The 26,215-nt window shown below is 42.5% G+C and overlaps 1 protein-coding gene across 3 annotated transcripts in view; it reads right to left on the bottom strand.

The window, feature by feature from the left end:
* Thsd7b (thrombospondin type 1 domain containing 7B) overlaps positions 1–26,215 on the bottom strand; it is an 844,758-nt gene that overhangs the window by 529,702 nt on the left and 288,841 nt on the right. For all 3 annotated transcript variants that reach the window (XM_060372003.1, XM_060372004.1, XM_060372005.1), the window contains exon 3: positions 7,469–8,279. In XM_060372003.1, the coding sequence (XP_060227986.1) occupies positions 7,469–8,279 (811 nt within the window). The remainder of the gene's footprint in view (positions 1–7,468; positions 8,280–26,215) is intronic.

Genomic DNA, 26,215 nt, shown 5'->3' with positions numbered 1-26,215 from the left:
TGGCCTCTAATACTTTTTAAGAACAAATTGTTAAAAGCATCTTTGGGTGCAGTTGACATTTGCTAATGTTTTGTGAGGAACAGGAAGGGTAAATGTGTTTCTAGCTACAGTTTAGAGACACAAATAAATAAAATAGCAATTGAATCTGAGATTTTGAATGCTGTAATCTTTATAGTTTGAACATGTATCGTGCTTCAGGTGTTCCTCTCTGGGGGTACAGTATGGCATTTATTCAACCAACGTGGCCTGAGAATTTTAAAGTGTATTTACACTGTCCACATGATCACGAGTCCTAAAAGGATTCCCATAACCAAATGTTTTCTGAATAAAATAAAAATTAAATAAATTCATTTGAATTTTATTCACTAAAACAAAAACTATGGGTTGCAGATGCTTTCCCTGCAATTCATTTTTTCTTTTCTTTCCTTCTTTCTTCCTTCCTTTTCTTTCTTTCTTTCTTTCTTTCTTTCTTTCTTTCTTTCTTTCTTTCTTTCTTTCTTTCTTTCTTTCCTTCTTTCCTTCTTTCTTTCTTTCTTTCTTTCTTTCTTTCTTCCTTCCCTCCCCCCTCCCTCCCTCCCTCCCTCCCTCTCTCTCTCTCTCTCTCTTTCTTTCTTTCTTTCTTTCTTGACAGAGTTTCTCTGAGTAGCCCTTGCCTTCCTCACTCTGTAGGTCCGGCTCAAACTCATAGAGATCTGTCTGCCTCTGCCCTGCTTCCCAAGTACTGTGATTAAAAGCATACACCAACACTGCCAAGCTAACGAATCTGCTGTTGTTGTTTTAAGACAGAGTTTCCCTGTGTAACTCTGGCTGTCCTGGAACTCACCCTTGTAGACAAGGCTGGCCTGGAGCTCAGAGATCTAAGTGTGGCTGCCTCCCAAGGGCTAGGATTAGAGACAAGCGCCACCACTGCCCTACTCCTATTTCTCAACACAGATGTACCTCCACTCTGTCAATAAAAGGTACAATAAGGCTGAGGATCTGGCTTGCTTCCATGTATGTGGACCTATCTGCATTGCCCACGTGGCATGCTGGGGTTGGCTACCCAGAGGCTATTTAAGCTGTGGGCTGGCTTTCCCCAGGGTCAGATGATTGTTCAAGGTTCCTGAATAAACTGCATCGAAAAAAAAAAAAAAAGACAAAATGGTCCAGACAGTTTCATTTCATGAGTTATAAGGTATAAAAAGCCAGTAGCCTTTGATAAAGAAAAGACTAACAAGATACCTGACAGGTATCTTAAAAGTAATAATGGAACTAGAAAGAGAGTTTTGTCAAAAGAAAAGAGATAAATCAGGAAGCATGATGAAACCATTAGAAACAAAGACTGTGGGAGTGGCGTGATGGCTCAATGGTAGAGAACTCTGCTGCTCTTCTGCAGGACCAGGATTAGCACCTAGCATCCAAAGAGCAGCTCCAACCATCTGTAACTGCAGTTCCAAAGGACCTGACATCCTCGCCTGGCCTCTGTGAGGAATGCTCACACATGATGCAGTTATACACATGCAGGTGAAACACGCCTACATTTGAAATAAAATAAATATATTAAAATAAAAAGAAAGAAAGATTTAAATCCAAGAGGGAAAGCAATGATGTGGAAAGGCACAGAGGGCCATGCCCTGCCTCTCCACTGCAAACATTAAATGAGAAGGGAAAATTCCTGGGGGTGTTTATTGAAGGACATGGTGGTCGATGAGATGGCCAATGAAGGGCATTCATTAAAGGTGTGTCCTAGAAAGAGAAAGTGACTTTCAGCGAAGTCCTGCAGAGGCTACATTATGGAAGTGGAAACAGGTTTTTCCTATGCCACAGGCACAAGAGCTAGCAGGCGCCATAGTCAAAACAGATGAAATGCAAACCCCAGTGACCACACAGCCTTCCAGAGACCAGCAAAGAGCAGCAGAGCCTACTTCAGATGCACAACCACGCAAAAGCTGATTGTACATTTAGACAAAGCGCAGGAATTAGGAGAGACTCGAAAGTTCATCTTGGAGCACAAAGAGAGTGATGTTTTTCCTAAACAACAAACGTACCATAGGATGACAAGCCAGCACATCCCTGACCTCCTGCCCTTGTGATTACCTGCATGAGGCTTACACTCTTGATGTTCCATCTCCGGAGAGGAGGGACTCACAACCCCACCCCTCGCTGAGGATCTGCATCCAGCTAATGGCTGCTGGGGGCAGAGGGGAATGCTTTTTCAGTGGTACAGTCACGACTAAGTGCCTATAAATAACCAGGCTCCTGTATATAACCCATCCATTGCCCACGTTCCTGTAATGCTAAGCAAACTCACTGAGTCATGAAAACAGACAAAAATTGAACATGAACGCTGAATAGGAACTATAGCAAGAGGACAGGAGTCAACAGGAAGGAGGATAGCAACAGTAATGGAGGGTGAATGTGCTCAAAATATACTCTACAGACATGAGAAAATGGCTCTATAAACCAGTTAGTTAAAACCAATATATGCGTGTGTACAACTACAGAGAAAGGCAGGAAGAAAAGAAGGAATGAGAAAAGAAAGGCAGTTCTTTGGGGAGATATATTTCAACCTCTTCATAAAGTTCCCATAAGGCAGTGCCAGCACAGTTCCCTGAGTCATGGAGAAATGAGACAGTCCCGTCAACCACAAGCTCAAATGCCTGGCAAGAGCAATGCTTCTGTCTTGGCAGCAGAAGGTGAAGATACAGAAACGCCCTCACTAACACCATATTTCCTAACAGCTTGATCATTCCATGGCAGTATATGAGGCATTTCATAACCTTGATGACTAAATGAAATGAATGTTCATGAGATATGATTTCATGGCATAATATGGAGAGAGCTGCTCTGGTTCAATATGCTGCTGCAAATGTTAAACAGATCACAGGGACTTCTGGTGCCCATCCAGGCATGCAAGGGACTGTGATATAGAAGCTAGCACAGACCAACAAACAACAAACTTTCTTAGATCCTTCAGAGAACTGATGTCCAAAGGCAATTAACTGACCCCAAATTGGAGAGACAAGGGGCAGAGGAAAACAAGCATAGCCTATTGAAAGAAAGGCAGGAGCAGAAATCAGCCCTGGAGCCATAGCAGAGCAGGGAAACCTAACAGTGGCTGATCTAGGCTCAGGGTGGACAGCTGGAAGCTCCTGGAAGACTCAGCCCCTGGGGACCCTTTCATGAATGTTACCTTTTATGAGTGCCACCTCCACGTTAACAATAGATAGCAAAACGTAGCTCCAGGAGACTCAGGGAATACCACAGAGGGAGAATACTGAAAGCGGAAGAACAAACACCTAAGCACAATGGGATAGCACTGCTTTCCTCTGACAACCCCAATCGTACAGTGTCAGCCACAGATGCCGGCTTCCTTCTCAGCGACTGTAGGAATAGAAAATGGAAGAGAGTTGCCATTTCTAGTTTTAATATTATGATCTAATTTAACTGTATGTGTCTATCGGTGGGTTGTTTATCACATTGAACACCTTGCTATGTGCTGTGTGCTTGAACACAGCTGCAGTGACTGGCCATTGTGAGATGCCCATGTGTGGATGCTGGCAAACGGCCTCAGGTCTTCAGCAAGGACATGTGCTTGCAACCCTGCGCCATTTCTTCAGCCACACACTTGACAGTTCCTTACCAAAGCCAATCACATTCTCCCCACAGTCACTGCACTCATTGGAACTCTTTTGGAAGAGTTGAAACATTGCGTGCAAAGATATCTGTGTAATTCTTTTTACTGTAACTGTATTCATAGTAGCCCAAACCTGGAAGCAACCAAAATGATCCTCAGGGAATGGAAAAAGGAACTGTGGTGCCATACAATAGTACGAGTCAGTGATGAAAAGGAAGAAGGTATGCAGCTGAAAGGGTGTCTCAGTGTTAGGACCCGAAGTAAATCCTCAGCACCCACAGTAAGAGCCAGGTGTGCCTGTGAACACACAGGTAATTCCAGTGTTGCTAGGCGTGTAGATATTAGGATTTCTGGGGCTTGGTAGCTTCCAGCCTTGCTCCAGATTCAGTGAGAGACATGACACAAGGTAATGTCAGTTGACATCCTTTTTGAGTGTCTGGGTAGGCAGACACATACCACTCACACACCGAAAATAACAGTAACAACAGAAACCATGATAGGATAGATGAATGTAAATGTACACTGGTAATTGAAAAGAAATTAATCAGAAAAGGCTACATGGTACATGATTTCAGTTCTGTGGGTTACACATATTACATACTGAAAATTCAAGTTGGAAGACAGCGAAATGAGTAGCGGATCCCAGGACTTAGAAAGGACAGAGTGAAAGTCAATTCTGGAAAATAATGCAATGGTGGAGGCATGTTACTATCTACCTGTCCAACCTGTGGTCTATAGGAAGAGTGAAGACAGATGCAAATTCCTGACTCTAAATGTATTGCTACTGGCCTTAGTTCAACCATTATCACCAAGTGAATATTGTAGATGAAATTGTGACCCTAAATTGAGATTTACACTCCTGTTTTAGAGTTGGGGACTTTGATAAATGACTAGGGCGTGAAGAAGACCCTTGGGTTAGACTTAGCACTCATACTAAACATGAGGTTAGTTTAGTTTAGTTCATCCTGAACATGTGACCTTTCTTTCCTTCTCTCTTTCCACACACGGGCACATGCAAAAGGCCCTGAAGGCGGGGAAGGGAGCCTTTGTGAGGAAAGGAATGGACCTGCTTCTTGATTTAGGGGTTTCTAACCCCTAACCACAGAAGTAAGCCAACTCGTGTTGAAGATCCTAAACTATAGTATCTCTTCATAACACACCCTTTGTAAGGTCCCAGTACTATAACAGAAGTGCCTGGACCACACGGCTTTTGAGAAACAGAATGCCGGGGCTGGAGAGCTAGCTTAGTGGTTAATAGCACTCCCTCCTCTTCCAGAGGACCCAGGTCCAATTTACAGTACCAATATGGCTGCTCATAGCTGTCCGTGAGTACAGTTTCCAGATATCTGATACCCTCACACAGATGTGAGGAAGAATCTGGGAACTCTGTGCTGCCACTCTGCTCAGCTACAGTCTAATGCTGTAAACAAAGTGGGTCTAGAAGCAGGTGGGATGGAGGACGCAGGGAAACAAAGCCTTTGGCACACAGCACAACACCCTCACACAAACGCAAGGAGACTGTGGCAGCATGCACAGGGCCTGCCAGTCGGCACCTGCTAGGGCCCTCGGACAGAGAGAAGGAGACACAGCGCTCCTGTCCCTCACCCTGAGCCTAGCTCCAATTAATAAACACCTGCAAATGGAAATGAGTTTTCTCCAAGGGAGCCTCGCTGAGGAGACAATTCTCTCTTGAGGGCAGGCCGAAGCCCAGCAGCAGATGCCCAACAGAAAATGCGCTCAAGGACATCTTTGGAGGGGCTGCATTTCAGAATGTTGTCAAGGCATCTCTCTCTCGCTTGCTCTCTCTCTCACTCTTTCTCCTCTTCTTTCTTCTTTCCCTTCCTTCCTTCCTTTCTTCCTTCCTTCCTTCCTTCCTTCCTTCCTTCCTTCCTTCCTTCCTTCCTTCTTTCCTCTCGTCCTACCTTACAGATTCTTTGATATATATACACAAATATATAAATAAATATATTTATATATAATCAGAAGCCATTATACATAATAATATATTATAATATATAATTATAATATAAACTGTAATTATATTATAATTATATATAATGGCTTCTGGATTTATATTTTTATGGGATTCCTGTGTGTGAGAACAAGTGTGTCTCTGAGTCTATGTGTTTCTCATCATTTTTGTTTCTTTTTCTTTTGTTTGTTTTGTCCTATTCTGATTCATTTGTTTTGTTTTCTCTTTTTTTATCTTATTATATTATTATCCATACATGTTTGTTTGTTTTTTAAGGACAGACAATAAGGATATGGATCTGGCTGGAGGGAAGGTAGGGAGGATCTGCAGGGGTTGGGAAACTCTATTCAGAATATATTGTATTTAAAAAAAATGATTTTCAATAAAAGAAAGAATAAAACAAAATCTACTTTTTAACAAAAAGGAAGCTGATGAACATAAACAGATTATTAGTGAAATGGGAATTCTGTCTGCGTTGTTTGTGAAAGAAATACATATGAAATATTAAAAACACATTTTTTTATAGAATCCCACATATGTGTTCAAATAAATTGTCCTAATCAACTATTTAATCTTTGGGGCTTTTCAGAGACAGGTAGTAAAGTGGCAGAAATTAGTTTTCAAAGTCCTTGTGGGTTGTTTATGGCATGAATCAGAAAGAAGTATCAAAGATGAGCTACATCCCCCTGTGAAGGACCTTAGGAAAAACACCATCATCACATCACTACACGGGAAAGTCCTTTTGTGTTCTCAAGAAAGAGCCGCTGATGATAATGAGTGCAGCCTGAGAATAGCACTGTGATGTTTACTGATTTCAGTATTACTGAAAGGTTCCTTAATTGTGTATTTGAGGGTATCAGTGTTTACTAACATTTCCATCTAAGGAGCAGGGACGCAAACTAAACATTTCCAACATGGCTCTACGAGCTTCTGTTGTGATGTCTTAGACTACATATTTAAATTACTACATTCATACACTTTTAATATACAAATTATTGCTTTTAAGTGTTTATTCCCTACCCAGAAAGAATATTTTAATTATTGTTCATACAAGTTTTCATTTTTGATTAAGCAATCCTAAAAACTAAAGCAGTCCTGGGTTAAGTTTTGATGCTGTTATTAATATAAAATTTCATTTAACTCCGATATTCGAGAATGTCTCAAGTGGTAGAAAATATAGTAAAGAAGTGAAAAGAGAAATAAACTCAAAATCCCACAGATCCATAGTTAAAGGCAGGGAACACTGACACATCTGTATACCAGCTCGGGAGCAAAGCTGAGTTCTTAGCACAAAGAGCCATTTAGTTCTATTACGGTCGTCACTAAAGCCCTCCAGTCACTGAAGCCTTCTGTCTGTACCCATTGTTGGGATGAAATGCAGAAGCAAAGGCTTAACCTCTGTGTGGTGGGGACAGTAATCACAGAATGTAAAACACTGTGCGGCAGGAGAGATGGCGAGGTGGCTGCTGCCAGGCCTGAAACCCTGAGGTGGAGCCCCCGGACCCTCGTGGTGGATACATGTAACACCTGCACACACTCACACACGCAAACCCGCACACACACAGGGTGGGGGCTAGGAGGTGGAGGCAGAGATAGATCCAAGACATAGCGGCAGACACACACACGAGGCTTGAGAGACAGACAGACACACAAAGAGAAACGCAATAGAAGTTTAATACACTGGCTGCTCCCACTATGAAATGTCTGACATTCCTAACAGAAATAGAAAACTTCTTAAATGGAACAGAAATCTCTAAATTCCAAATTACAAACTTCACTAACATTTTTTTAACCTTTAGAGAGATCACAAAGAAGCCTTAATGCATGTGCTCATTAAGCTATCCTAGGTCAACGAAAGATAAGCAGGAAGGACATCCTACCTTAGCAGGGCGTTTCTTCCATCACTTCTGGTACACCACACCTGCCTGGTTTGGAAACCTATCTCTACATCCCCAGGCTGGGAGTGGTGGTGTGCTTTGTAACTCTGATGCGTTAGGGCGACTTGCTCGTTTGAATCAGAGCTAAAATCCTGGACATTTCTTCCACTGAGATCGACTTCCTTAAGGTGAGGGAGTCTACACTTGCTCCATGGTCCCACCTTGAGGCTGAAAGAGTATTCCTCTTTCCCAAGAGGACAGGAAACGGGAGCCTCGCAGGCTCTGGACTCAGTCAGATTCGGGCACTGCAGACCTCCATACAAAGGGGGCGCGATGGCCACGCGAGTTCTGTGCTGCAGCTTCTTCCCACAGCCTTGGCTGCAGGTGGACCACGGGGAGAACTCGGACACCACACAATCCCTGGGGCAAGGAATGAGGCAGGCTTGCTCCGTGGGGGGCGGAGGAGCAAAGTGCTCACAGATCTCCCTGGCCACCATGCTTCCGTTGAGCTTCTGAAGACAGCGCACGCTGCGGTGCTGCAGGCCGTGCTGCGCCGTCACGCACTCCGCAGCTCGAGGCTGAGGCTGGCCCTGCGCCCCAGGAACCAGCAGGCAGCGGTGCCAGTCAGAGACCTCCCACTGGAACAGGTCGCTGTGCCAGTCACACACGCGGAAACAGCTTCTTTCCTTCGGAGGTCGGCTGCTTTCATCACAGTTGGACACGGGACTGGTCCACCCTTCTATGTGAAAGCACCACACAGCCCGGGTCTGCGCTCCGCCCGGTCCGCAGTCACCTGCACACCTTCCCCAGGGACCTGAGACAGGAAAACAAGGCTCTCCATCATTCTTCAACTCTGGTGGAAAGAGAAGTCTAGCTACTTATCGCACAAGACATCCACTACAAAACCCACAAATTTGATGTGACATGGATGTGGTATATCGTGTTGAAGTTCGTGGGCTCTATCTCAGTTTAAGAAAGTGGAAACCACCTTCCATCTATGATCAGCAATACAAATTAGTAAAAAAAAAGTACTTGACTACTGTGAAGTTTATTTCTTTAGCCATGTAATGTGGGAAATAAAGAAGGCGGTGACCTGTGGAGGTGTTCCAAGTGCCAAGATACTGTGCGGTGCTAAGGAAACACCATTTAACAAACGATCAGACCGTTATGATGGTTATGTTCCAAAGCCTGTGTATATAACTTATTATTAATTTCTTCTAGCTTAATACTAATACATTCTAGCTAGGGAATTTCACTGGGCCGCCATAGGGGCTGAAAAGATGGCTCAGCCCTCAAGAACACTGGCTCTTCTTCCAGAAATCTCAGGTTCAATTCCTAACGCCTACATGGCAGACCACAAGTATCTGTAATTTGTTTTGTGTGTGTGTGTGTGTGTGTGTGTGTGTGTGTGTGTGCATGTGTGTGTGTGTGTTTTAATTTTTTATTTATTACAATTTATTCACTTTGTATCCCAGCTGTAGCCCCCTCCCCCTGCCCCTCCCAATCCGGCCCTCCCTTCCTCTTCTCCTCCCATGCCTCTTCCTTAGTCCACTGATAGGGGAGGTCCTCCTCCCCTTCCATCTGACCCTAGACTATCAGGTCGCATCAGGACTGGCTGCAAAGCCATTCTCAGAGAGATGGGCCATTATATGGAAGCCAGAGGACATTCTCCGTGTATCAGCCATGTTTTTCTTTTTCTTTCTCTCTCTCTTTCTCTCTCTCTCTCTTTCCCTTTCTGAGACAAGGTCTTTACTTTCTAGCTGGGAGCTCACCAAATAGCCTTGCCTGTGTGGCTTTCCGGGGCCTGCCTGTCTCTGCCTCCCCAGAGCTGGGGCTGTCAACATGTGCTACAATGCCCAGCCGTTTCTCATGGGTTGTGGGTACTGAGCTCGGGTCCTTATGCAGGACAAACACTTTGCCCACGGAATCATCTCCCATCTTTTATCATGCATGTTTCACACAGACAGAAAGCAATCAAATGTTATACGGATGGAAAAAGCAATATCTCCCTTTCACTTTCCTTACATGTGTAACCAGAACCTGTAGATGTTTAGTAAATCCATGCTGAGTAGAAGGAGTCTGAGGGCCGTTAAGGTAGCCTGCATCTTAGAGAGCAATTAACACAGGGTTGGAAAGACGACACGGTCTTCCTGTTTCTAAGTCTTGCTGGCTACCCCAAATGCAGCTCAGTCACTTCATGGGGTGTATAATACGTGGCGTCAATCACATGTTTAGGAGCTCAGTAACAAACATTGGAGGGATGAAGTCACCTACATACCCCAGAGAACTCAGGTGTCTGCAGCTGGGTTACCTGCTATGGCAGGGTATGGAGTTTTAGAAGTGTCTCATTCTGATATTCTTGGTAGTTCAGTTCCTTCTCATGTCTATACTCCAGCCACGTAAACCTAGCATCCATGATAACACTGTATTGTCAAGATGCAGTGACAATACTTTCTTCATTTATAAAAGAGATCAACACAGTCAGGTGCTCATTTTATTGAAATGAAAGAAGAGAAATTTTTGCAGTAAACCAGATTTTACTCAGCAACATAACTAAGTTTGCTCATTTCCAGCATTTCATCCCAACATCGACTGACCATGATAAAGTGATTATGCTTGAGAGTGAAGTTCTCAGTACTATCTGACTTGATGAACTGTAGCATGCAAAGCTACAGTTTGCAAATGAAGATAATTGGTAGCTGCCTACTGCCCACAGCCTCCGGAACCTAAATGGTACAGAGCTGTTTCGTTTCATTTTAAGTATCCTACCCACCGTCCACTGTGTTGGATAGTACATTAGTTTCACTAAAAAGGTCTACTCTATATAGGGATATTTAAAAAAGCATATGATGTATGTATAAAAATATATCATAGGAGATATTAAAATAATTAGAGATAATAAAATGAAACATTTTTTGCAAAGTACCTTAGGCTTTAAAATAATGGCTGTCAGGGTATCTCTATTTGCCCAGGCATTAAATACACACAATTCTCCACTCAACATTTTTTGGTTTGAATTAAAGAATGAAAAGAAAAGTCAATCTGTTGCTACTCAATCTTGAAAGGCTAATATTAAATTTCATTCAGTTAAAACATACTATCAAATAGATACTGTAATTTTTCTTTTGAGAGAGGATTTCTCTGTGTAACAAGCTCTGGCTGCCCTGGACTCACTTTGTAGACCAGGCTGGCCTCAAACTCAGATCTGTCTGTCTCTGCCTCCCAACTGCTGGGATTAAGGTGTATACCACCATTCCCAGCTGAGATTATACTTGAAAAAAGGATTTGACCAAGACATTTTCTTATGATTGTAATAGTTTTTCTCGTGAACAGCCCTTTAGTTATTCTCAAGTATAAAGTAGTTCATTTTTGTTAGGTGAGACATAAGCCCTATACATCCTTGTTTGAGCTTTTACATCTTTCCTCAACACAAAATGTTATCAAATAGCACCATTTTCCCCATCAACGGAAGACAAAATGTAACTCTTAAAAAAATAAATTGCTACAATCACAGATCGATTCATGTCACAGTGAAAGCTGCAGTTGGCTTGCTCATCAGTATCCTTTGGATAGAATGAGAGGTGGTGAAGGCACAGTGGGTGTTCACAGACTCCACCTCCTAGGCTCTGTGTTTGGAAACACTGGGCATTTTGTGCAGAAAGGCTGAAGCAATGTTGAAGACAGACAAAAACAAGTAAATAAGAAGCCAGTGAATGCTGTGTGCTTAGGACAAACGGAAAACAAATTGTAGACAAAACACACAAGACGCGAGTATGGGCAGGTGGCCTGCAGTGATTTGCATTTCTCAAGCATGAATAAAAAAATGTATTTCATGATTTATTCAGTTTTAGTTGGCAATGAACTTTCAGTACACATGAATGAAAGTTCCAGACCTGAGGGTTTTTGCCATTGGTGGGAAAAAAAAAAAAAAAAAAACCCAAACGTGCATTTTTATAAAAAGAGCCTGAAGCTTGAAATATAATATAACCTTTATCTAAGTTCATATACAAAACATAAGCTTTAAAATGATCAGACAAAAAACATATGCAGAAATCATAATTACATTCAGATTATATATCTAAATAAATAACATAAAGAAACTCATTTTATATTTTTTTAACATCAATTCAGTATCTGTGTATGTTTTAAATGGAAAATAGGAATGAAGCCAAGGGGAGTTTTGATACTAAAACAGTATTTCTCTAAACAATTGCTTTGCCACCCATCACTCTAGTAAGAAATATTTCACTGATACACAGGGTAGAGCTAATATTGGTTTGTGCATGTTTACCTAGGCCAGTCTAAATAAGTGGGAGTGTGCCTGACACTTATTGTCTTTTTTATGAGGTAGAAATAGGTGCTCCTGAATTAGTTGTTGGGCATTAAAGTTTAGTTATTTACCTATTTATCATAATTCTTAAAGAATTTCAAACAATTTATTTTTTGTCTCATCAACCCCTGACTCCCATTCTCCAGTAGCTCTAAGTCATGACCATGGCATTCTCCTCCCTCCCCACTGAGTCCAAGTAGTGCTCCCTATATTTTATGGTATGTGGTCATTCCCTGAAGAAAAGTAAAGAAAGAGCTCTCCCACTCTCTGCAGCCATCTAATGGCAATGGCTCCTCATCTAGAGGAGCACCTCATCCTCAGCACCTCCCTGGAACATTGACTGGCTTGTTCTTGTATAGGCATTGTGCAGGCAACCACAGCTGCTGAGTTCATGAGTGTAGCAAGCTTGTCATGTTCAAGAGACACTGTTTCACTCTGGTCCTCTCTGATCTCTGGCTCTTACAATCTATTATTATTATTGTTGCTGTTGTTATTTAGTTTATTCACTTTGTATCTGGTTGTAGCCCCCTCCCTCCTCTCCTCCCACTTCCACTCTTTCTCCCCCCCTTATACAAATAGGGGAGGTCCTCCTTCCCTACTGTCTGACCCTAGCCTATCAGGTCCCATCAGGGCTGCTTGGATCATCATCCTCTGTGGGCTGGCTAGGTCACCCCACCAGGGAGAAGTGATCAAGCAGCAGGCAATCGAGTTCATGTCAGAGACTGTCTCTTCTTCCCTTTCTAGGGAAGCCATGTGGAGACTGAGCTGCCTATGGGCTACAACTGAGCAGAGGGGGTCTAGGTCCTCTCTCTGTATGGTCTTTGGTTGATGCATCAGTCTCTGCAGTCCCCCCTGGGCCCAGTAGTTTTGGCTTTGTTGGTCTCTTTGTGGGGCTCCTGTCCCCTCCAGGTCTTTCTATATCCCCCTTCTCTCATAAAATTCCCAGCACTCTGTCCAGAGTTTTCTAAGTCCTCTTCTGCCATGTCCCCTGAGCCTTAGTGGGAGGCAGTGTGGCGCAGATGCCTCACTTCTGCCGTGTTTTGGCTCCCCATGTACATATGTCAGCCCTGTGCTACAACATCCATCCACAGGCAGAAAAGGGCCGCAGACCTTATTCCCCTAATTAAGTCACTCTTAACTGGATTAGTTTAGGTGAATGAATAACCCAATCTAAATAACCTTGTTTGAGACAGATTGAGAAGATCTAAATTTAGGTGCGGCGTCTGCTACAGTCCCTGCTATATTTGGGAAACACTGGGACCCTCGAGGTCAGAGAGAAATAAACAGTCTCCACAGCTTTGCAGGACACTTGGCACTGAGCGGAGCAACGGCCCTGATTTCATGGCGTTCATGCAATCGGAAGAGATGTTTGCTTTATTATTCATTTTTCCTAGCCGCAGCTTTTATTATCCTGACATTGTTTTATTTTTAACATGGGCAGCAGGGTGGGGGAGTGACATGAATGATTATGTAGGGTTCAGCATCTTAAGCAGATTATTTGTGGATAATTACTCGGCCAGTGCACTCATAAACCTCAACATCATAAAATCTGACATAAAACAACACTGACTTACTTGCAAGGTGCTTCATTGCCAAGAAGGAGCTGAAAATGTGTGTAGGAACTTTCCCTGCTGATAAAGATCTAATGTCAGCAACAGAAAAACTAAAGTAGGACATCTCCTATATAATGAACACTACTTAAGAAATCCCAATATTTGCCAATACTCTTCAAGCCCTAAGACTGAGGAAGAGTGTATTCACCCTCAAACAACATGTACCTAGTACTTAGAAGACAGAATATTAGAGTCTATAAATACAAAAATTAACAAAGCATTAACTGTCTTAGAAAATCTGGCACTAACTACTATGATGATTTGGTTACCAAAAGGCAGTATGTCCATATATGTTTTTATTTATACATAGTGATAATCTGACATCGCTTCTCAACTTCACTAGAGTGGAAGCATCAAACCCAAAGCTGAGAAGGTGTCATGAAGGAAGACATATATGAAAACCCTAAGTCGTAAAAGTCTAAATCTCTCCTGACAGTCAAGAAATCCACATCACAGCACCACCCGGTACTTTAAAAGCTCTCACAGAGGGCGGCAAGATGGCAGTGAAATGTCAGTAAGTGGATGATGCAGCCTGGCAAAAACCCCAAGAGACAAACTGAGTTCTGTCCTCTGTCCCCAGGACTCACATGGTGTAAAGAGAGAAAGAATTTCTGTAAGGTGACCTCTGACCTCCATGCTCATGTGCTGGTACATATGACCCCAATGTGCCCTCCCTGCATCTGTGCACACACATTTTCTTAGTTTACAACCAATAAAATCCCATATTTGCATTAAAACCATCTTTCATAAAGCACGATCGTGTCCTGCACAATAGGCCTGCTCAAATATTTCAATAACAGCCGCCCTGGAATAACTTATTATCAGAAATTAGGAACAAGACAACCTGTTGTCACGGGTGTGATGAGGTCTTTTGAATCCATGAGAGACATCTGGATAGGATGTTTATACCTTGCTGGACTGAGTACAAACATTGCGGGCACCCCAGCTCCTTCTCGGTGACTATGTTTTGTTTGACACTAATAGCACATTGTAAACCCAATTCATCTCTATGGACACATGCCACTGACTTAAAAGCAAAGCACCTCTCTTATTTATCACTTTTTATTACAAATTATCAGTTGCCAGTGGAAACAGCATCCACTAAAAGTAGCAGGGAGCAAAGACAGACATATACCTGCTCACTGCTGTGAACAGAAATGAATGCCGCAGACAGAAAAACACCTTTAAAAATTATTTACTGGCATTTCTGGGTTGAGTCCTACTTTTCAAATTTTCTAAAGTCTAAAAGTGGCTCTTTCGTTGCCTGTTTTTTGTGGCATCCTGGCATGAGGTTCTTCTAAAATTACTAAAACCTGATCCATTAACTCCCTAGAACCCAAGGATGAAGAGGAGGATCTTGAAGACTATGTGTTTCTCAGGAAGAAATAAAGTATAGACCAATCCAATTACATATTCAAGGTCCTATAAGTATTTGTAGCAGAAAGAAGACATACAGTTCCATTTTAATAATCTGGTCAGTGATCTTTATAGTGTACCCTGGCTTTTGCTACTACAACTCCACAATTGCAGAGGAAGAATAATTACCTCCTGAGTCCGTGTATCAGGGAGGAGTCAGTGGAGGGACAGAATAAACAAGTTAGAAAGCACGTTGAACTCTCATGGCCCAGGTGATGAGCTGCTGAGATTTCACCTCCTCGGTGTCCCACAGGGAGCAGAGAGCAGCTCCGAGGTCCTTCACACATCATTACATGAGTGCCAATCCATCCAGCTTTTGTTTGCACTGAAACTCAGGCTGAAGCAGTGCTTGAGCACTTGTGTTGCAGTTTAGGAGGTTAGCTAGGAACATTCAGCCCACAGGCAGAAAGTATGTGTCCTTATAAGAATGAAAGCAATAGCAATTCTGCACACCTACTATCTCTCCAGTACCACACACCTGTGATAGATGGAGTTCTGCTTTTCCAGATAAGAACATACTTGAAATGAAAGAATGCTCCAAATAAACAACTCTATCTTGTTCTAAAACTTTCGCACAAAAACTATAGTTTAATTATTTTTAGAAATGATGTATTTGGAACCATTGAACCCTAATAAAAGCCATGATGCAAAATATTTTTAGAAGAGGTGTGTGGGCTATAAATGAAGCTATCATGAGATGCCGAGAGCCCTGCTTCTCCTCTCTGTCCTAAAGCTCTTCGCCCCTTTGTTTCTGCTCGGATTGGCACAGGAGATGGCTTTAGAACTCACTGGGCTCTGATACCTGTCAAGAAATATTTATGGGATGTTTTCATGCCATAAATACAACTCCACTCAACTCCGACTTTACTTACAGGAAATACTTCAGCTAAGCCTTGTGGGTATCCTGGTGAGGCAGAAGAAAATTTTTCACTCAGCTGTTTGTATCAGTTAAGGAAGAAAGACAACAGCTTATGAGCTACAAAGAAAGAAGATCTAGACTTTACACAATGCTCCTGAAGAATTTTCTCCCCTTCTTTCCTGACTATCTAGACATTGGTTAGACTTCAGGACATACAGAAATCTATTTGTTTTCTACCACACAAAGGCAAGCTGAAATACATATATAGCAAACTGATTTCTTAAGACATGTCCCTGCTTAAAACAATGAGAATAAAGTTCTATTTTTACAGCGTAGGATCAATGAATGTTAGGCTGGGAGGAGGCAGCTTCATTCCAGTCTGTCTCCTAGATGATCAAGGAAAAGCAGCTAGTCTCTTCAAAGGCACAAAAAAGTAAGATAACACATGAATATCCCATTTCCCATTAAGCACTCCCCAAAATAATTCTGCTTTTGGGGAGGGGGGCAGAGTGCCGGGAATCTTATGAAAGAAGTAGGAGATGAAAGACTTAGAGGCACAGGAACTCTACAAGGAGAGCAACAGAACCAAGAAATCTGGGCAAAGGGGTCTTTTTCTGAGACTGAAAGTACAACCAAGGACCATGCATGGAGATAACCTAGAACCCTTGCACAGATGTAGCCCATGGCAGCTCAGTCTCCAAGTGGGTGCCCTAGTAATGGGAACAGGGCTGTCTCTGACATGAATTCAGTGGCTGGCTCTTTGATCACCCCCCCACCCCCAAGGGGAGCAACCTTACCAGGCCACAGAGGAAGACAATGCAGCCAGTCCTGATGAGACCTGATAGGCTAGGGTCAGAGGGAAGGGGAGGAGGACCACCCCATCAGTGGACTGCGGGAGGTGCATGGGAGAAGAGGGAGGGAGGGTGGGATTGGGATGGGGTGGGATGAGGGAGGGGGCTACAGCTCGGATACAAGGTGAATAAACTGTAATTAATAAAAAATAAAATTTAAAAAGAGGCTATTTTAAAAAATTAAAATTAAAAATTTATTATTATTTTTCTTCTCTTTCTCTGTGGTCTAATAAAGCCACCCTGCCAAGGGGAGATGATCAAAGAGCAACTGAGCTCATGCCAGTGACTGCCCTTACTCCCCTTTCTAGGGAACCCCATGGAGACTGAGCTACCCATGGACTGCATTTGAGCAGGAGGTCTAGGTCCTCTCCATACATGGTCCTTAATTGATTCTTCAGTCTCTGCAGGCCCCTTTGGGCCCAGATATTTGGCTCTGTTGATCTCCTTGTGGAGCTCCAGTCCCTTCCAGGTCTTTCTATCTCCTTCTTCTTCCATAAGATTCCCTGTACTCTGCCCAAAGTTTGCTATGCATCTCAGCATCTGCTGGGTAGAGACTTTCACAGGCCTTCTGTGGTAGGCTTCTGTCCTATTCCCTGTCTTCTCTCACTTCTGATGTCTATTCTGTTTGCCTTTTTGAATAAGGATTAAGCATCTTCCCTAGGGTCCTCCTTGTTTAGCTTCTCTAGGACTTTTATACAAGAGCATACAAAAGCTAATAATTTTCTTACTGGCTCCACAAAACACACCATTGCTGTGTTTACATGGATCAAATCTGCTTCTGAATGCATGGTTCTTTCTAGTAGCAGGTGTTTCTGCTGTGTCCTGGTACAAGAGGGGAAAAAAAACAAACAAACCTAGATATAGTTGCTGAACAGAGTTATTGGTCCATCTCATTTTAAATAGGATAATTATTCTTCATTTTAAACAGTAGCTTATGACAATGTGAAGTCTTCCTCATTTTGTTTAAAAACTAATTTCCAAGTTAATGCATTTGAAAACAGTATCTGAGAAACATCTATATCTCGACAACATTAGCATATTACATTTTCTATGTAAAGGACCAAAAACTCCTACTTTCCACATGAAGTCTAATGAACATGCTAAAGAAGCATGAAGATTTGTCTCCATGCCCCTGAGCCTGGCCACACCTCTTTGACCCACCATCACTAGCTTAGACATGGTCATGACTCTCTGCTTCACTGGTGAATGCTGTAGTGTCTTATTTGGGTCCCAAACTCTACTGCTGCATACAGCACTACATGGATTCTCTTCCCCACCACAGCCATGCATTTCTGAGTAATGCACATGTGTAGTTCTCGGGATGGGGAATATCATTCAAATGTCACTTCCATGCTAAAAGCTATTAACAGAGTCTTGTTCCTTCAGAATAAAGAACAAATAAATTTGTAATTGAAAATAGATTTTTTATATGCTATATTCTGATCATGGTTTTCGCTCCCTCAACTCCTCCTGAGTATACCCACCTCCCTACTCACCCAAACCCATGCCCTTTTGTTCTCTCTCATTAGAAAACTAACAGGAACCTAAAATGAAATAAAAAAAAAAAAATTCAGATTGAGGCAAAACAAAAATACAAACAGAAAAATGAGCCAAAAGTAAAGCACAAAATAAAAAAAATACAAACAAACATAGAGACACACAAGGTCACACATAGATAATGCATAAAAACACACAATCAGAAAGCAGTCTACAAGCAAAGGACCTGTGAGGGAAAACAATGCCCAGACAAAGCATCCTGACACAAAAACTCGAGAACATCACAGTTTGTTTTCTGCTGGCCATCTACTGCTGGGCATGAGCATGCTCTTGAGTACGGCTTGTACATCCAGTGAGGTGACATTGGAGAGTATTATTTTTTGCAGATTCTGAGTCCTGAGAGGAGGGATTTGATGGAGACACCCCATTCAGGACTGAGCATTCCAAGGTCTCTTACTCTCTGCATATTGTCCAGTTGTGGGTCTCTGTATTTGTGCCCATTTACAGAAGGAAGCTTCTCTATGATGCCTGACAAAGACACCAATCTGAGAGTATGAATGTCATTAGGAGTCATGTTATTGCTACAACCCTTTAACAGAATAGTAGCATTTGGTTTTCCCTTACGTCCATGGCCTACCTAGTCTCAGGCCCTTATCTCCCCAGCAGGGTTGGGCATTGGTCTCCTCTCATGGAGTGGGCCCTAAACTTAATCAACAGTGGTTGGTTCCACTCACAGCTTTGGTGGCACCAGTGCTTCTTGCATATAGAAGGCTCTAGGGAGGCACCAGCTGCTCTTCTCTGTGTTCGGTGGTAGCTGTAAACAGCATTCTTAACTTGACATCCAGGTGCCTGTCTCGTCAGCACTCATCTGTTCTCTTATTGTTAATGATTTGGGCCAGTTAGTGTCAATCCATAATCTTGCTAACCTTTCTCCCCTACCTTGTTAACTACCTCTGCCTTAAACCGAATTCTGCACACTTCACTGTAGACTCATTTCTACTTACCCTTTTAAGTCACTTCCTTGGGAAAACCTTCATTACCATCTGATATACTTTATTCTCCCATAAAAAAACCCAACATTCTTAGAATTGAGTCTACTAATAATTATTTAATTCTTTGTTTACCATTCAATTAATCTGACTTAAACACTCAGCAGAAAGCAATGATTCCATTCACACAACATCCCCAGCACTAATTCGTCATTCGATGAGCAGTCAGAATAGAACATTCAAGATAGCAAGGGAAGAGATAGAAAATGTTTAACATAGTTAGGAGAATTACCACCCCTGGAATGTTACCATGTCAGTGGGTTGTAGAGTTTAGGAAAAAGAAAATCTACAGACAGTTCTCTTCCCTGCGTCCCCATGGCTATATCATGGGAAGAAACTTAGAATGATGCCAAATCCAAGTTTCAAAAACGTGTGATGGTTGGCCATTATTATATCAACTTGATTGGCTCTGGAGTCAACTAAGATTCATGCTGTTAGGTGGCATGTGAGTGTGTCTCCTCAAGGGTTAACTGACAGACTCAAACCTTCCCAGATGTGAAGGAGTAGAGAAGTAAAGCAATGCTGCTTGCCTGGCTGGCCTTGCTTCTTGCTGTGAGTCTCTCCTGCTACTGTTCTGCCTCTGCCATCCTTCACTGACATCTTCAGTCTTCCAGTATGGACTGAAGACTAGCTGTGCCCAGGGATTCCTCCATGCCATCAGCATTATACCGGATCTGAGGAGCCATCCACACTTATGGAGTGAGTAAATACAGGTTCTCAGCCTGTCCAGCATGTAGAGGGCTGTGGTTGGAATACACAACCCTCTCAGTTGTAAGTCATTTGTTATAGATATTAATCATTTTCCTCTATAGAATCCTGAATAATGTAGTTGTCATTTCCAGTTGTATATGTAATGCCCATTTTTCTTTCTTGCTTGAGCACAAATCTAATTAGAATGGCTCAGGAAACTCACCCAATAAGAATGATACAATGTCTTTGTGTTCCAAACACAGATCACATCCATTCACACAAGGCTGTTGTTAATGTTTATTGTTTCTAAATTTAGCAATGTATGGAGGTTTGAATTGTGATGGTCACAGGTTCTGTATCATGACCACCAAAGTAAATACACCAGAAACTATATTGAAAATGAGTAACAGTCACAACAATGCAGTTCCTTAAATCAGTCTTACAAAGCAAACTCATGGCACCTAGATTCCAAGATGCTGTCTTTGAATATTGTCAAGAGAATTGTCAGAAAGAAGAAAATAAGGGTGGATGCAATCATAAAGGCTGCTTACAGTATGCTATTCTCAGATTTCTAGAAAACTGTCTAAGGAGAGAGGAGTGTGGAAGGTGGGCTCTAAGGTGGTGATGTGGACCACACTACACACTTGAAGAAGTCCTAGAAACCTAACCCCTGTCAGGATGATGTGGGGTCCCTGTGGGAGTGCAGAGAGTTCAGCAGCCATGTTATCACAGTTATACCTTATTGGGAAATTTTCAGTCTTGTTATGTATTCCTAAAAGGGGAATCTGAGTCAGAGACCTATGTATGGGTAGTTAGGAGGCCAAAGGAATATTGTGACAAAGTACATTTTGTTTCTACAAAATCGAAGAGTCATAGAAGGTTATGGAAAAAAATTGTTTTTTAAAATTTATTTATTTTTTATTAGTTACAATTTATTCATTTTGTATCCCAGCTGTAGCCCTCTCCTTCATCCACTCCCAATCCTGCCTTCCCTCTCTCTTCTCCTCTCATGTCCCTCCCCAAGTCCACTGATAGGGGAGGTCCTCCTACCCTTCCAGCTGACCCTAGCCTCTCAGGTCCTGTCAGGACTGGCTGCTTTGTCTTCCTCCATGGCCTGGCAAGGCTGCTCCCACCTCAGGGGTAGGTGATCAAAGAGCCAGCCACTGAGTTCATGTCAGAGACAGTCCCTGCTCCCCTTACTAGGAAACCCACTTGGAGACTGAGCTGCCATGGGCTACATCTGTGCAGGGGTTCTAGGTTATCTCCATGCATGGTCTTTTGTGGGTTTTTTGTTTGTTTTGTTTTTGTTTTGTTTTAATAAAATCCCTGTCCCTGCTCCTCTGCTTCTTGGAGCACTTGAGACACACCCAAGACACTGAGCAGGGCAAGCCAAGGTCTGTAGTCATTTCCTAGGTCAAAAGGGTTAACATCCTGGAAAACAACATGAAGTGCCTAATTGCAGAGTTACCTGAGCCTCCTGGATGATGGGCTGACCCAGAGACTAACAGGTACACAGGCCTTAAAAACACCAGGGCTCTTTGCTGTAGAAAAGGTTCAGGATCCATAATTAAGCCAGGTTAAGGAAAGACAAAGGAAACCATTTGCTTTGTGTTCCTGGCTTTTCAAGCAATGGTGAATACCTCCTGCAGCAGTCACAGTGGCAACCATGAAGGGGAATTTGAGAAATAATAATAAATGCATCCTCCTCCTGCCCAAGGGCTGACAGCCGCAGAGGACACGTGAGCTCTGCTCAATAGAGCACTGGGGAAATCCATCCTAATTACCCTTTCTCACATGGGTGGCCACATGGCAGTGCCTTGCAGCCTGTATCAATTCGTTTTAGTCGCTGCCTGATTGGAATTTCCCAGAGTGCTTTGTGGGAATTCAAGGGCTAAAGAAAGTGAATTGAAGAAATGTCATATGTGTGACAGGAGTGCTTTATATTTACATAATGAAAATAATACTTACTGGAGGGTAGCATGTGTCACCGGATAGACTGAAGGTTGGAAAGAAAGTGCAGGACTGCATCATCTCCAGTGACAGGCAGGACTCTGCTGCCCTTGCCTCTCCCAAAGTTAATTACCTAATCCAGGTCAGTCCATAGAAAGATGTGTTCAGTGTAAAAAAAAAAAAAAAATATATATATATATATATTTCCCAAGGGATCAGTATGCAGGGAGGCCTGTTATTAGATAAACTTCAGAGCAAAGTCTGGCGAAATAATATTTAAAATGTATCATTTTTAAAGACTTATTTTTATCTTTTATTTCTGTTCCTGTCTGTGGGGGCAATATGCGAGTGTATGTGTGTGTGTGTGTTACATGCTATGCGTGGTATGGCCTGGTTAGGATGGAGGCCTGTGTGCACATTTGTTCATGTGTCTGCTGTGCTTGGACTTCTGTTCACACAGAAGCTGGAGATCAGTGTCCGCTGTGTCCTCCAGATTGCTGTGCCCTTTGTTTTTGAGACCGGGTCTGCCACGGAGCCCGCAGCTCATCGGCTCAGCTCTCTGATTGGCTAGCCACCTTCGGGGGTCTGCTGTCTGCCACCGCAGTGCTGCATTTGCAGGCGTATGTTACAGCCTCTTTGTGGGTGTTAAGGATTTCATGCTTGCATGAGAACACTGTGCCGTCAGCCTTTGCTCTCCTGTCATTCAAACACATGGTTCGCCATTCTAAGAACGCTTAACCTCAATTTTGTAACATAAACATTTTTAAATTAATTTTTCATAAGGGGCCATATTCCATAAATAGAAGCAAAATTCTAACTTCAGGTCTTTTGGTCTTTTGCAGGATACAAACTCACAGACATATATAAATGTATATATATATACATATATAAATATATATAAATGTATAAATATGTATGTATCTATATAAATGTGAGGCCCACCAGGGTCTACTGAGGAAGGCGTCACAAGCACAAGGCAGACATGAGCAGGCTACACAGTACTAGCCCAGTGGAACTAGGCTTAGTGTTGCAACAACACAAACTGAGAGAGAGTAATTACTCAATTCTCTCTCTGGTCACGTGGCAACAAGTCAGATGGTTCTGCACATGGCATTTCTCTTCTGTTTTAGAGTCTCTGTGTCACTACAGACAGAGCACACGCTGTTTTAGGGTTTCACCTTAGGATAAGACAGCATGTACTTTATTCACCTCAGTGAGATATAGCGAGGTAATAGCTAATTCCAACATTAGAACACGACGTTATGGACTCTGTGGTCCCCGCAGGGAGCACTAAAGAATACGACCTCTGAAGGAACATATGACACATACAATTGGCTTACACATACAGTCCACCGCTATAAGCAAACACACACACACACACACACACACACACATGCATACATGTACACACTGTGTGTGGAGGTCATGTGTCCTAGGTATATTGAACTCATTTTGTAGCCACAGATGACTTTCAGCCTCCTTTCCTCCCAGCCCTTCTGTTCCATCTCTCAAATACTGGAATCACAGGTTTACAGCACCACAGCCAGCTTGTGCAGCGTGGGAGGAAGGGTAATGCTTTGTAGGTGCTGGGCAAGCATTCTACCAACTTAGAGATATACCCAGCCTTCATTATATTAGTATTAATATAATATCAGTATTATATCAAAACTTACATAAATTTAAACCAGTTGTTTCTTGTTTCAGATGACTTATAATGTTAATTTTCTATTGTTTATTTCTTCTATTACATGTAAATATAATGTATAATATTAAGTGATCACGTTATACTATATATCACTTGTATACATTTGTGGTTTTATACACTTGTGTATATCTTACTATTTAAAACTATTGATCTCTCTGCATATTTCTTTAGGACATCTCAATTACCATTCTATATATACCACCTCAGTGACCCAAAAATTTCTTATTCACTTCCCTTACCCTCATTTCATCACCAACAATACCAAGGAACTCTATTCTGTTTCTATTTCTTTCTATAAAATGGATGATTAATTCCTTTAGTTAAAATGATGTGCTTCAGAATACAAACAAGAGACTACTGAGATCCAACATTAAAGAAATTTGATTCCTTTATTCACACAGAGACCACATGAAAAATAATGAACCACAGAAACATATTTCCGAACCATCTGCCAAAGATTAATTTATATCCATTGTCATTTTAAGAGTGAATAGCACTCTGTGATAGTACTCCAAAAATCAATACTTACTTCATGGTTTCAATATGGAAATGTAATGTTGACTATAACATACTACTCCCTGGGTGCCAACTTCCTGTAATACGCGATGAGAACTTCTAATTCCCCTTGAGATTTCAGGAAATTAGTCTGAGCACCTCATAATTCATATCCTGATGAAATGCATTCTCAAGCCTCTACACTCTGGAGTGACTGAAGTTCACACTTCCTAATCTACAGTGAGGCTTACTCGCGGTTTTAGTTTGTTCTGCTAGGATGGATGGAGTCTGCAATAGTCTTGCTACTTCTTTCTAGTTGACCACATAAATAGAGGTACTCAGTCCTGGATCCCGGGAACAAACAGCTGTGCCTTCTGTTCACTGATGGGAAGAGAAGCGTGAAGTGAGAGCTCCACGGTCCGGGTGAGTGGCTCACAGCGGCTCATAGCTGTTCCTTCACTGGAACACATTTGTGAACACTGCCCATCCCTCACAGTTCTCACAAAGTAGAAGCTCTGGGGGCCATAGACCTTGTCTCCTCTTCGAACCGCTTCTGTGTCCTAGCAGTTAAAATAAGGAATGGACAAGGACCATCACTACAGGCAAGCCAGACCCTTGCACCACTGTGAGGTAGATGGAGACAGATGTGAGCATGCTGTCTGAGGTCAGAGAGCCTGGTCCAAGCAGGCAACAGGGAAAGACAGAGGCCCAACCACAGATTTTTACCCAGAAAATCAATGCCTGCCTTGTTACCTGGGCATCAACAGATAGAAACACAGCACACAGGGCCACCTGTATGGGTCATTGTGGCTCACAAATTAGTCTTCAATGTTAAGGTTCTTTTTTTTTTCACATATTTAAAGCAAAGGGTTGCAAGAAACAAATAAGGAGAGAAAGGAATCAGGCTGCTTTTAGAGCTATGTCAACTGTGATTTTTCAATGTAGATTTTGCTGTTCAGTATTTGTGACCTTGAAAGGAAACTTTTCACCTTTTCATCCCTTTGGCTATGACTATGTCAGAGATAACACAGCTTTCCACAGTGCCTGGCAAACATTAGCTCTACATGAGTGCCAGGCCCACACAGAGCAGTTTTCTCCTACCAGATTCCTTTTCTTTTAGGATAGATACTTTTGATTTATGAACATGTACATGTGTTTGCATGGTTCTAGGCTCAGCACAGGCATGTAGTTGTATGTGGAGGCCAGCAGGGGGCATTGGATTCTCTGGAGCTGGACTTACAGGCAGTTTTGAGCTGCCTATATGGGTGATGGGAGTGAAATCCAAGTCCTCTAAAAAGCATGCTCAGAGACAGGGAGCCATCCTCCCAGCCCCGTTACAGATTCTTGGTCTGCATAGGAATTTCTCAGATTTGGTCGTTTCCACATCTGTAAGCAGAACCTTCTGTGTTGTGAAAAACTCTTCCCTCTAGCATATTTTTCAGCATCCTGGACTTGAGGGCATTGACTGGCAGAAGCACCAGGGTTTGCTGAGAGTTGAAATAATCCAAGGTCCCTGGATATGTAGACACACTTATTCCAGAGTGTAGAAACAGTGTATCACTTTGAATAATGAATACTTTTATTCATCAACCTTATAAAATAACATGAAAATTTTTGCTATTCATTTTCGGTAGCCACAGAGGAGCAAAATCTACCTAGTTCAGGAATGCCAATGAACAATGAATCATTTATTCCTGACAAAAATGCCTAGGAGTTGGGAGACTTCATTCCTCCACCAAAAAGTCATAAGGAGCAGACTCAGGACATTGAGGCACCATTTGAACCTAATATCAATGTTTTTCATTCTTTAAATGTGTACTATTCAGGAGAGTAAAACCACCAACCTTAATGCAGCACTACAGTAAAGAAAGGAAAAAAAAAAGTCAATGAAATGATTCCTAATGCTATTCTGCTATACTCACAGAGAGGTGGCGGGGCCCACGGTCATCAGAGGTTCCCTCAGAAGTGATGGCAGCAGAAGCAAAGCTCTACAGCCAAACGTTAGGCAGGGAGAGGGAGAGGCCGAATTGGAGGTCTCCACTGGGTCCCTCCTCTTGGATCTCGGGGAAGCCCAAAGAAGAGAGGGAGGAAGAATTGTAGGAGCCAGAGAGGCGAGAGCAAGGCCCACAGAATCAACGAAACAGGGTTCAGAGGGGCTCAGAGACTGACACAGAGCTCACAGAGCTTGCGTGCGCTGGAGCTAGGTCTTCTGCATGTATGTCAGTGCTGGCTTGATGTTTTTGTGGGGCTCCTACCAGTGCAAGTGCAGTGTCCTCACTCTTTCACCTGCTCTTG

This window comes from Meriones unguiculatus, chromosome 18, assembly GCF_030254825.1.
Source record: "Meriones unguiculatus strain TT.TT164.6M chromosome 18, Bangor_MerUng_6.1, whole genome shotgun sequence".
Classification (NCBI taxonomy): Eukaryota; Metazoa; Chordata; class Mammalia; order Rodentia; family Muridae; genus Meriones; species Meriones unguiculatus.
This window is presented reverse-complemented; position numbering and strand designations above follow the sequence as displayed.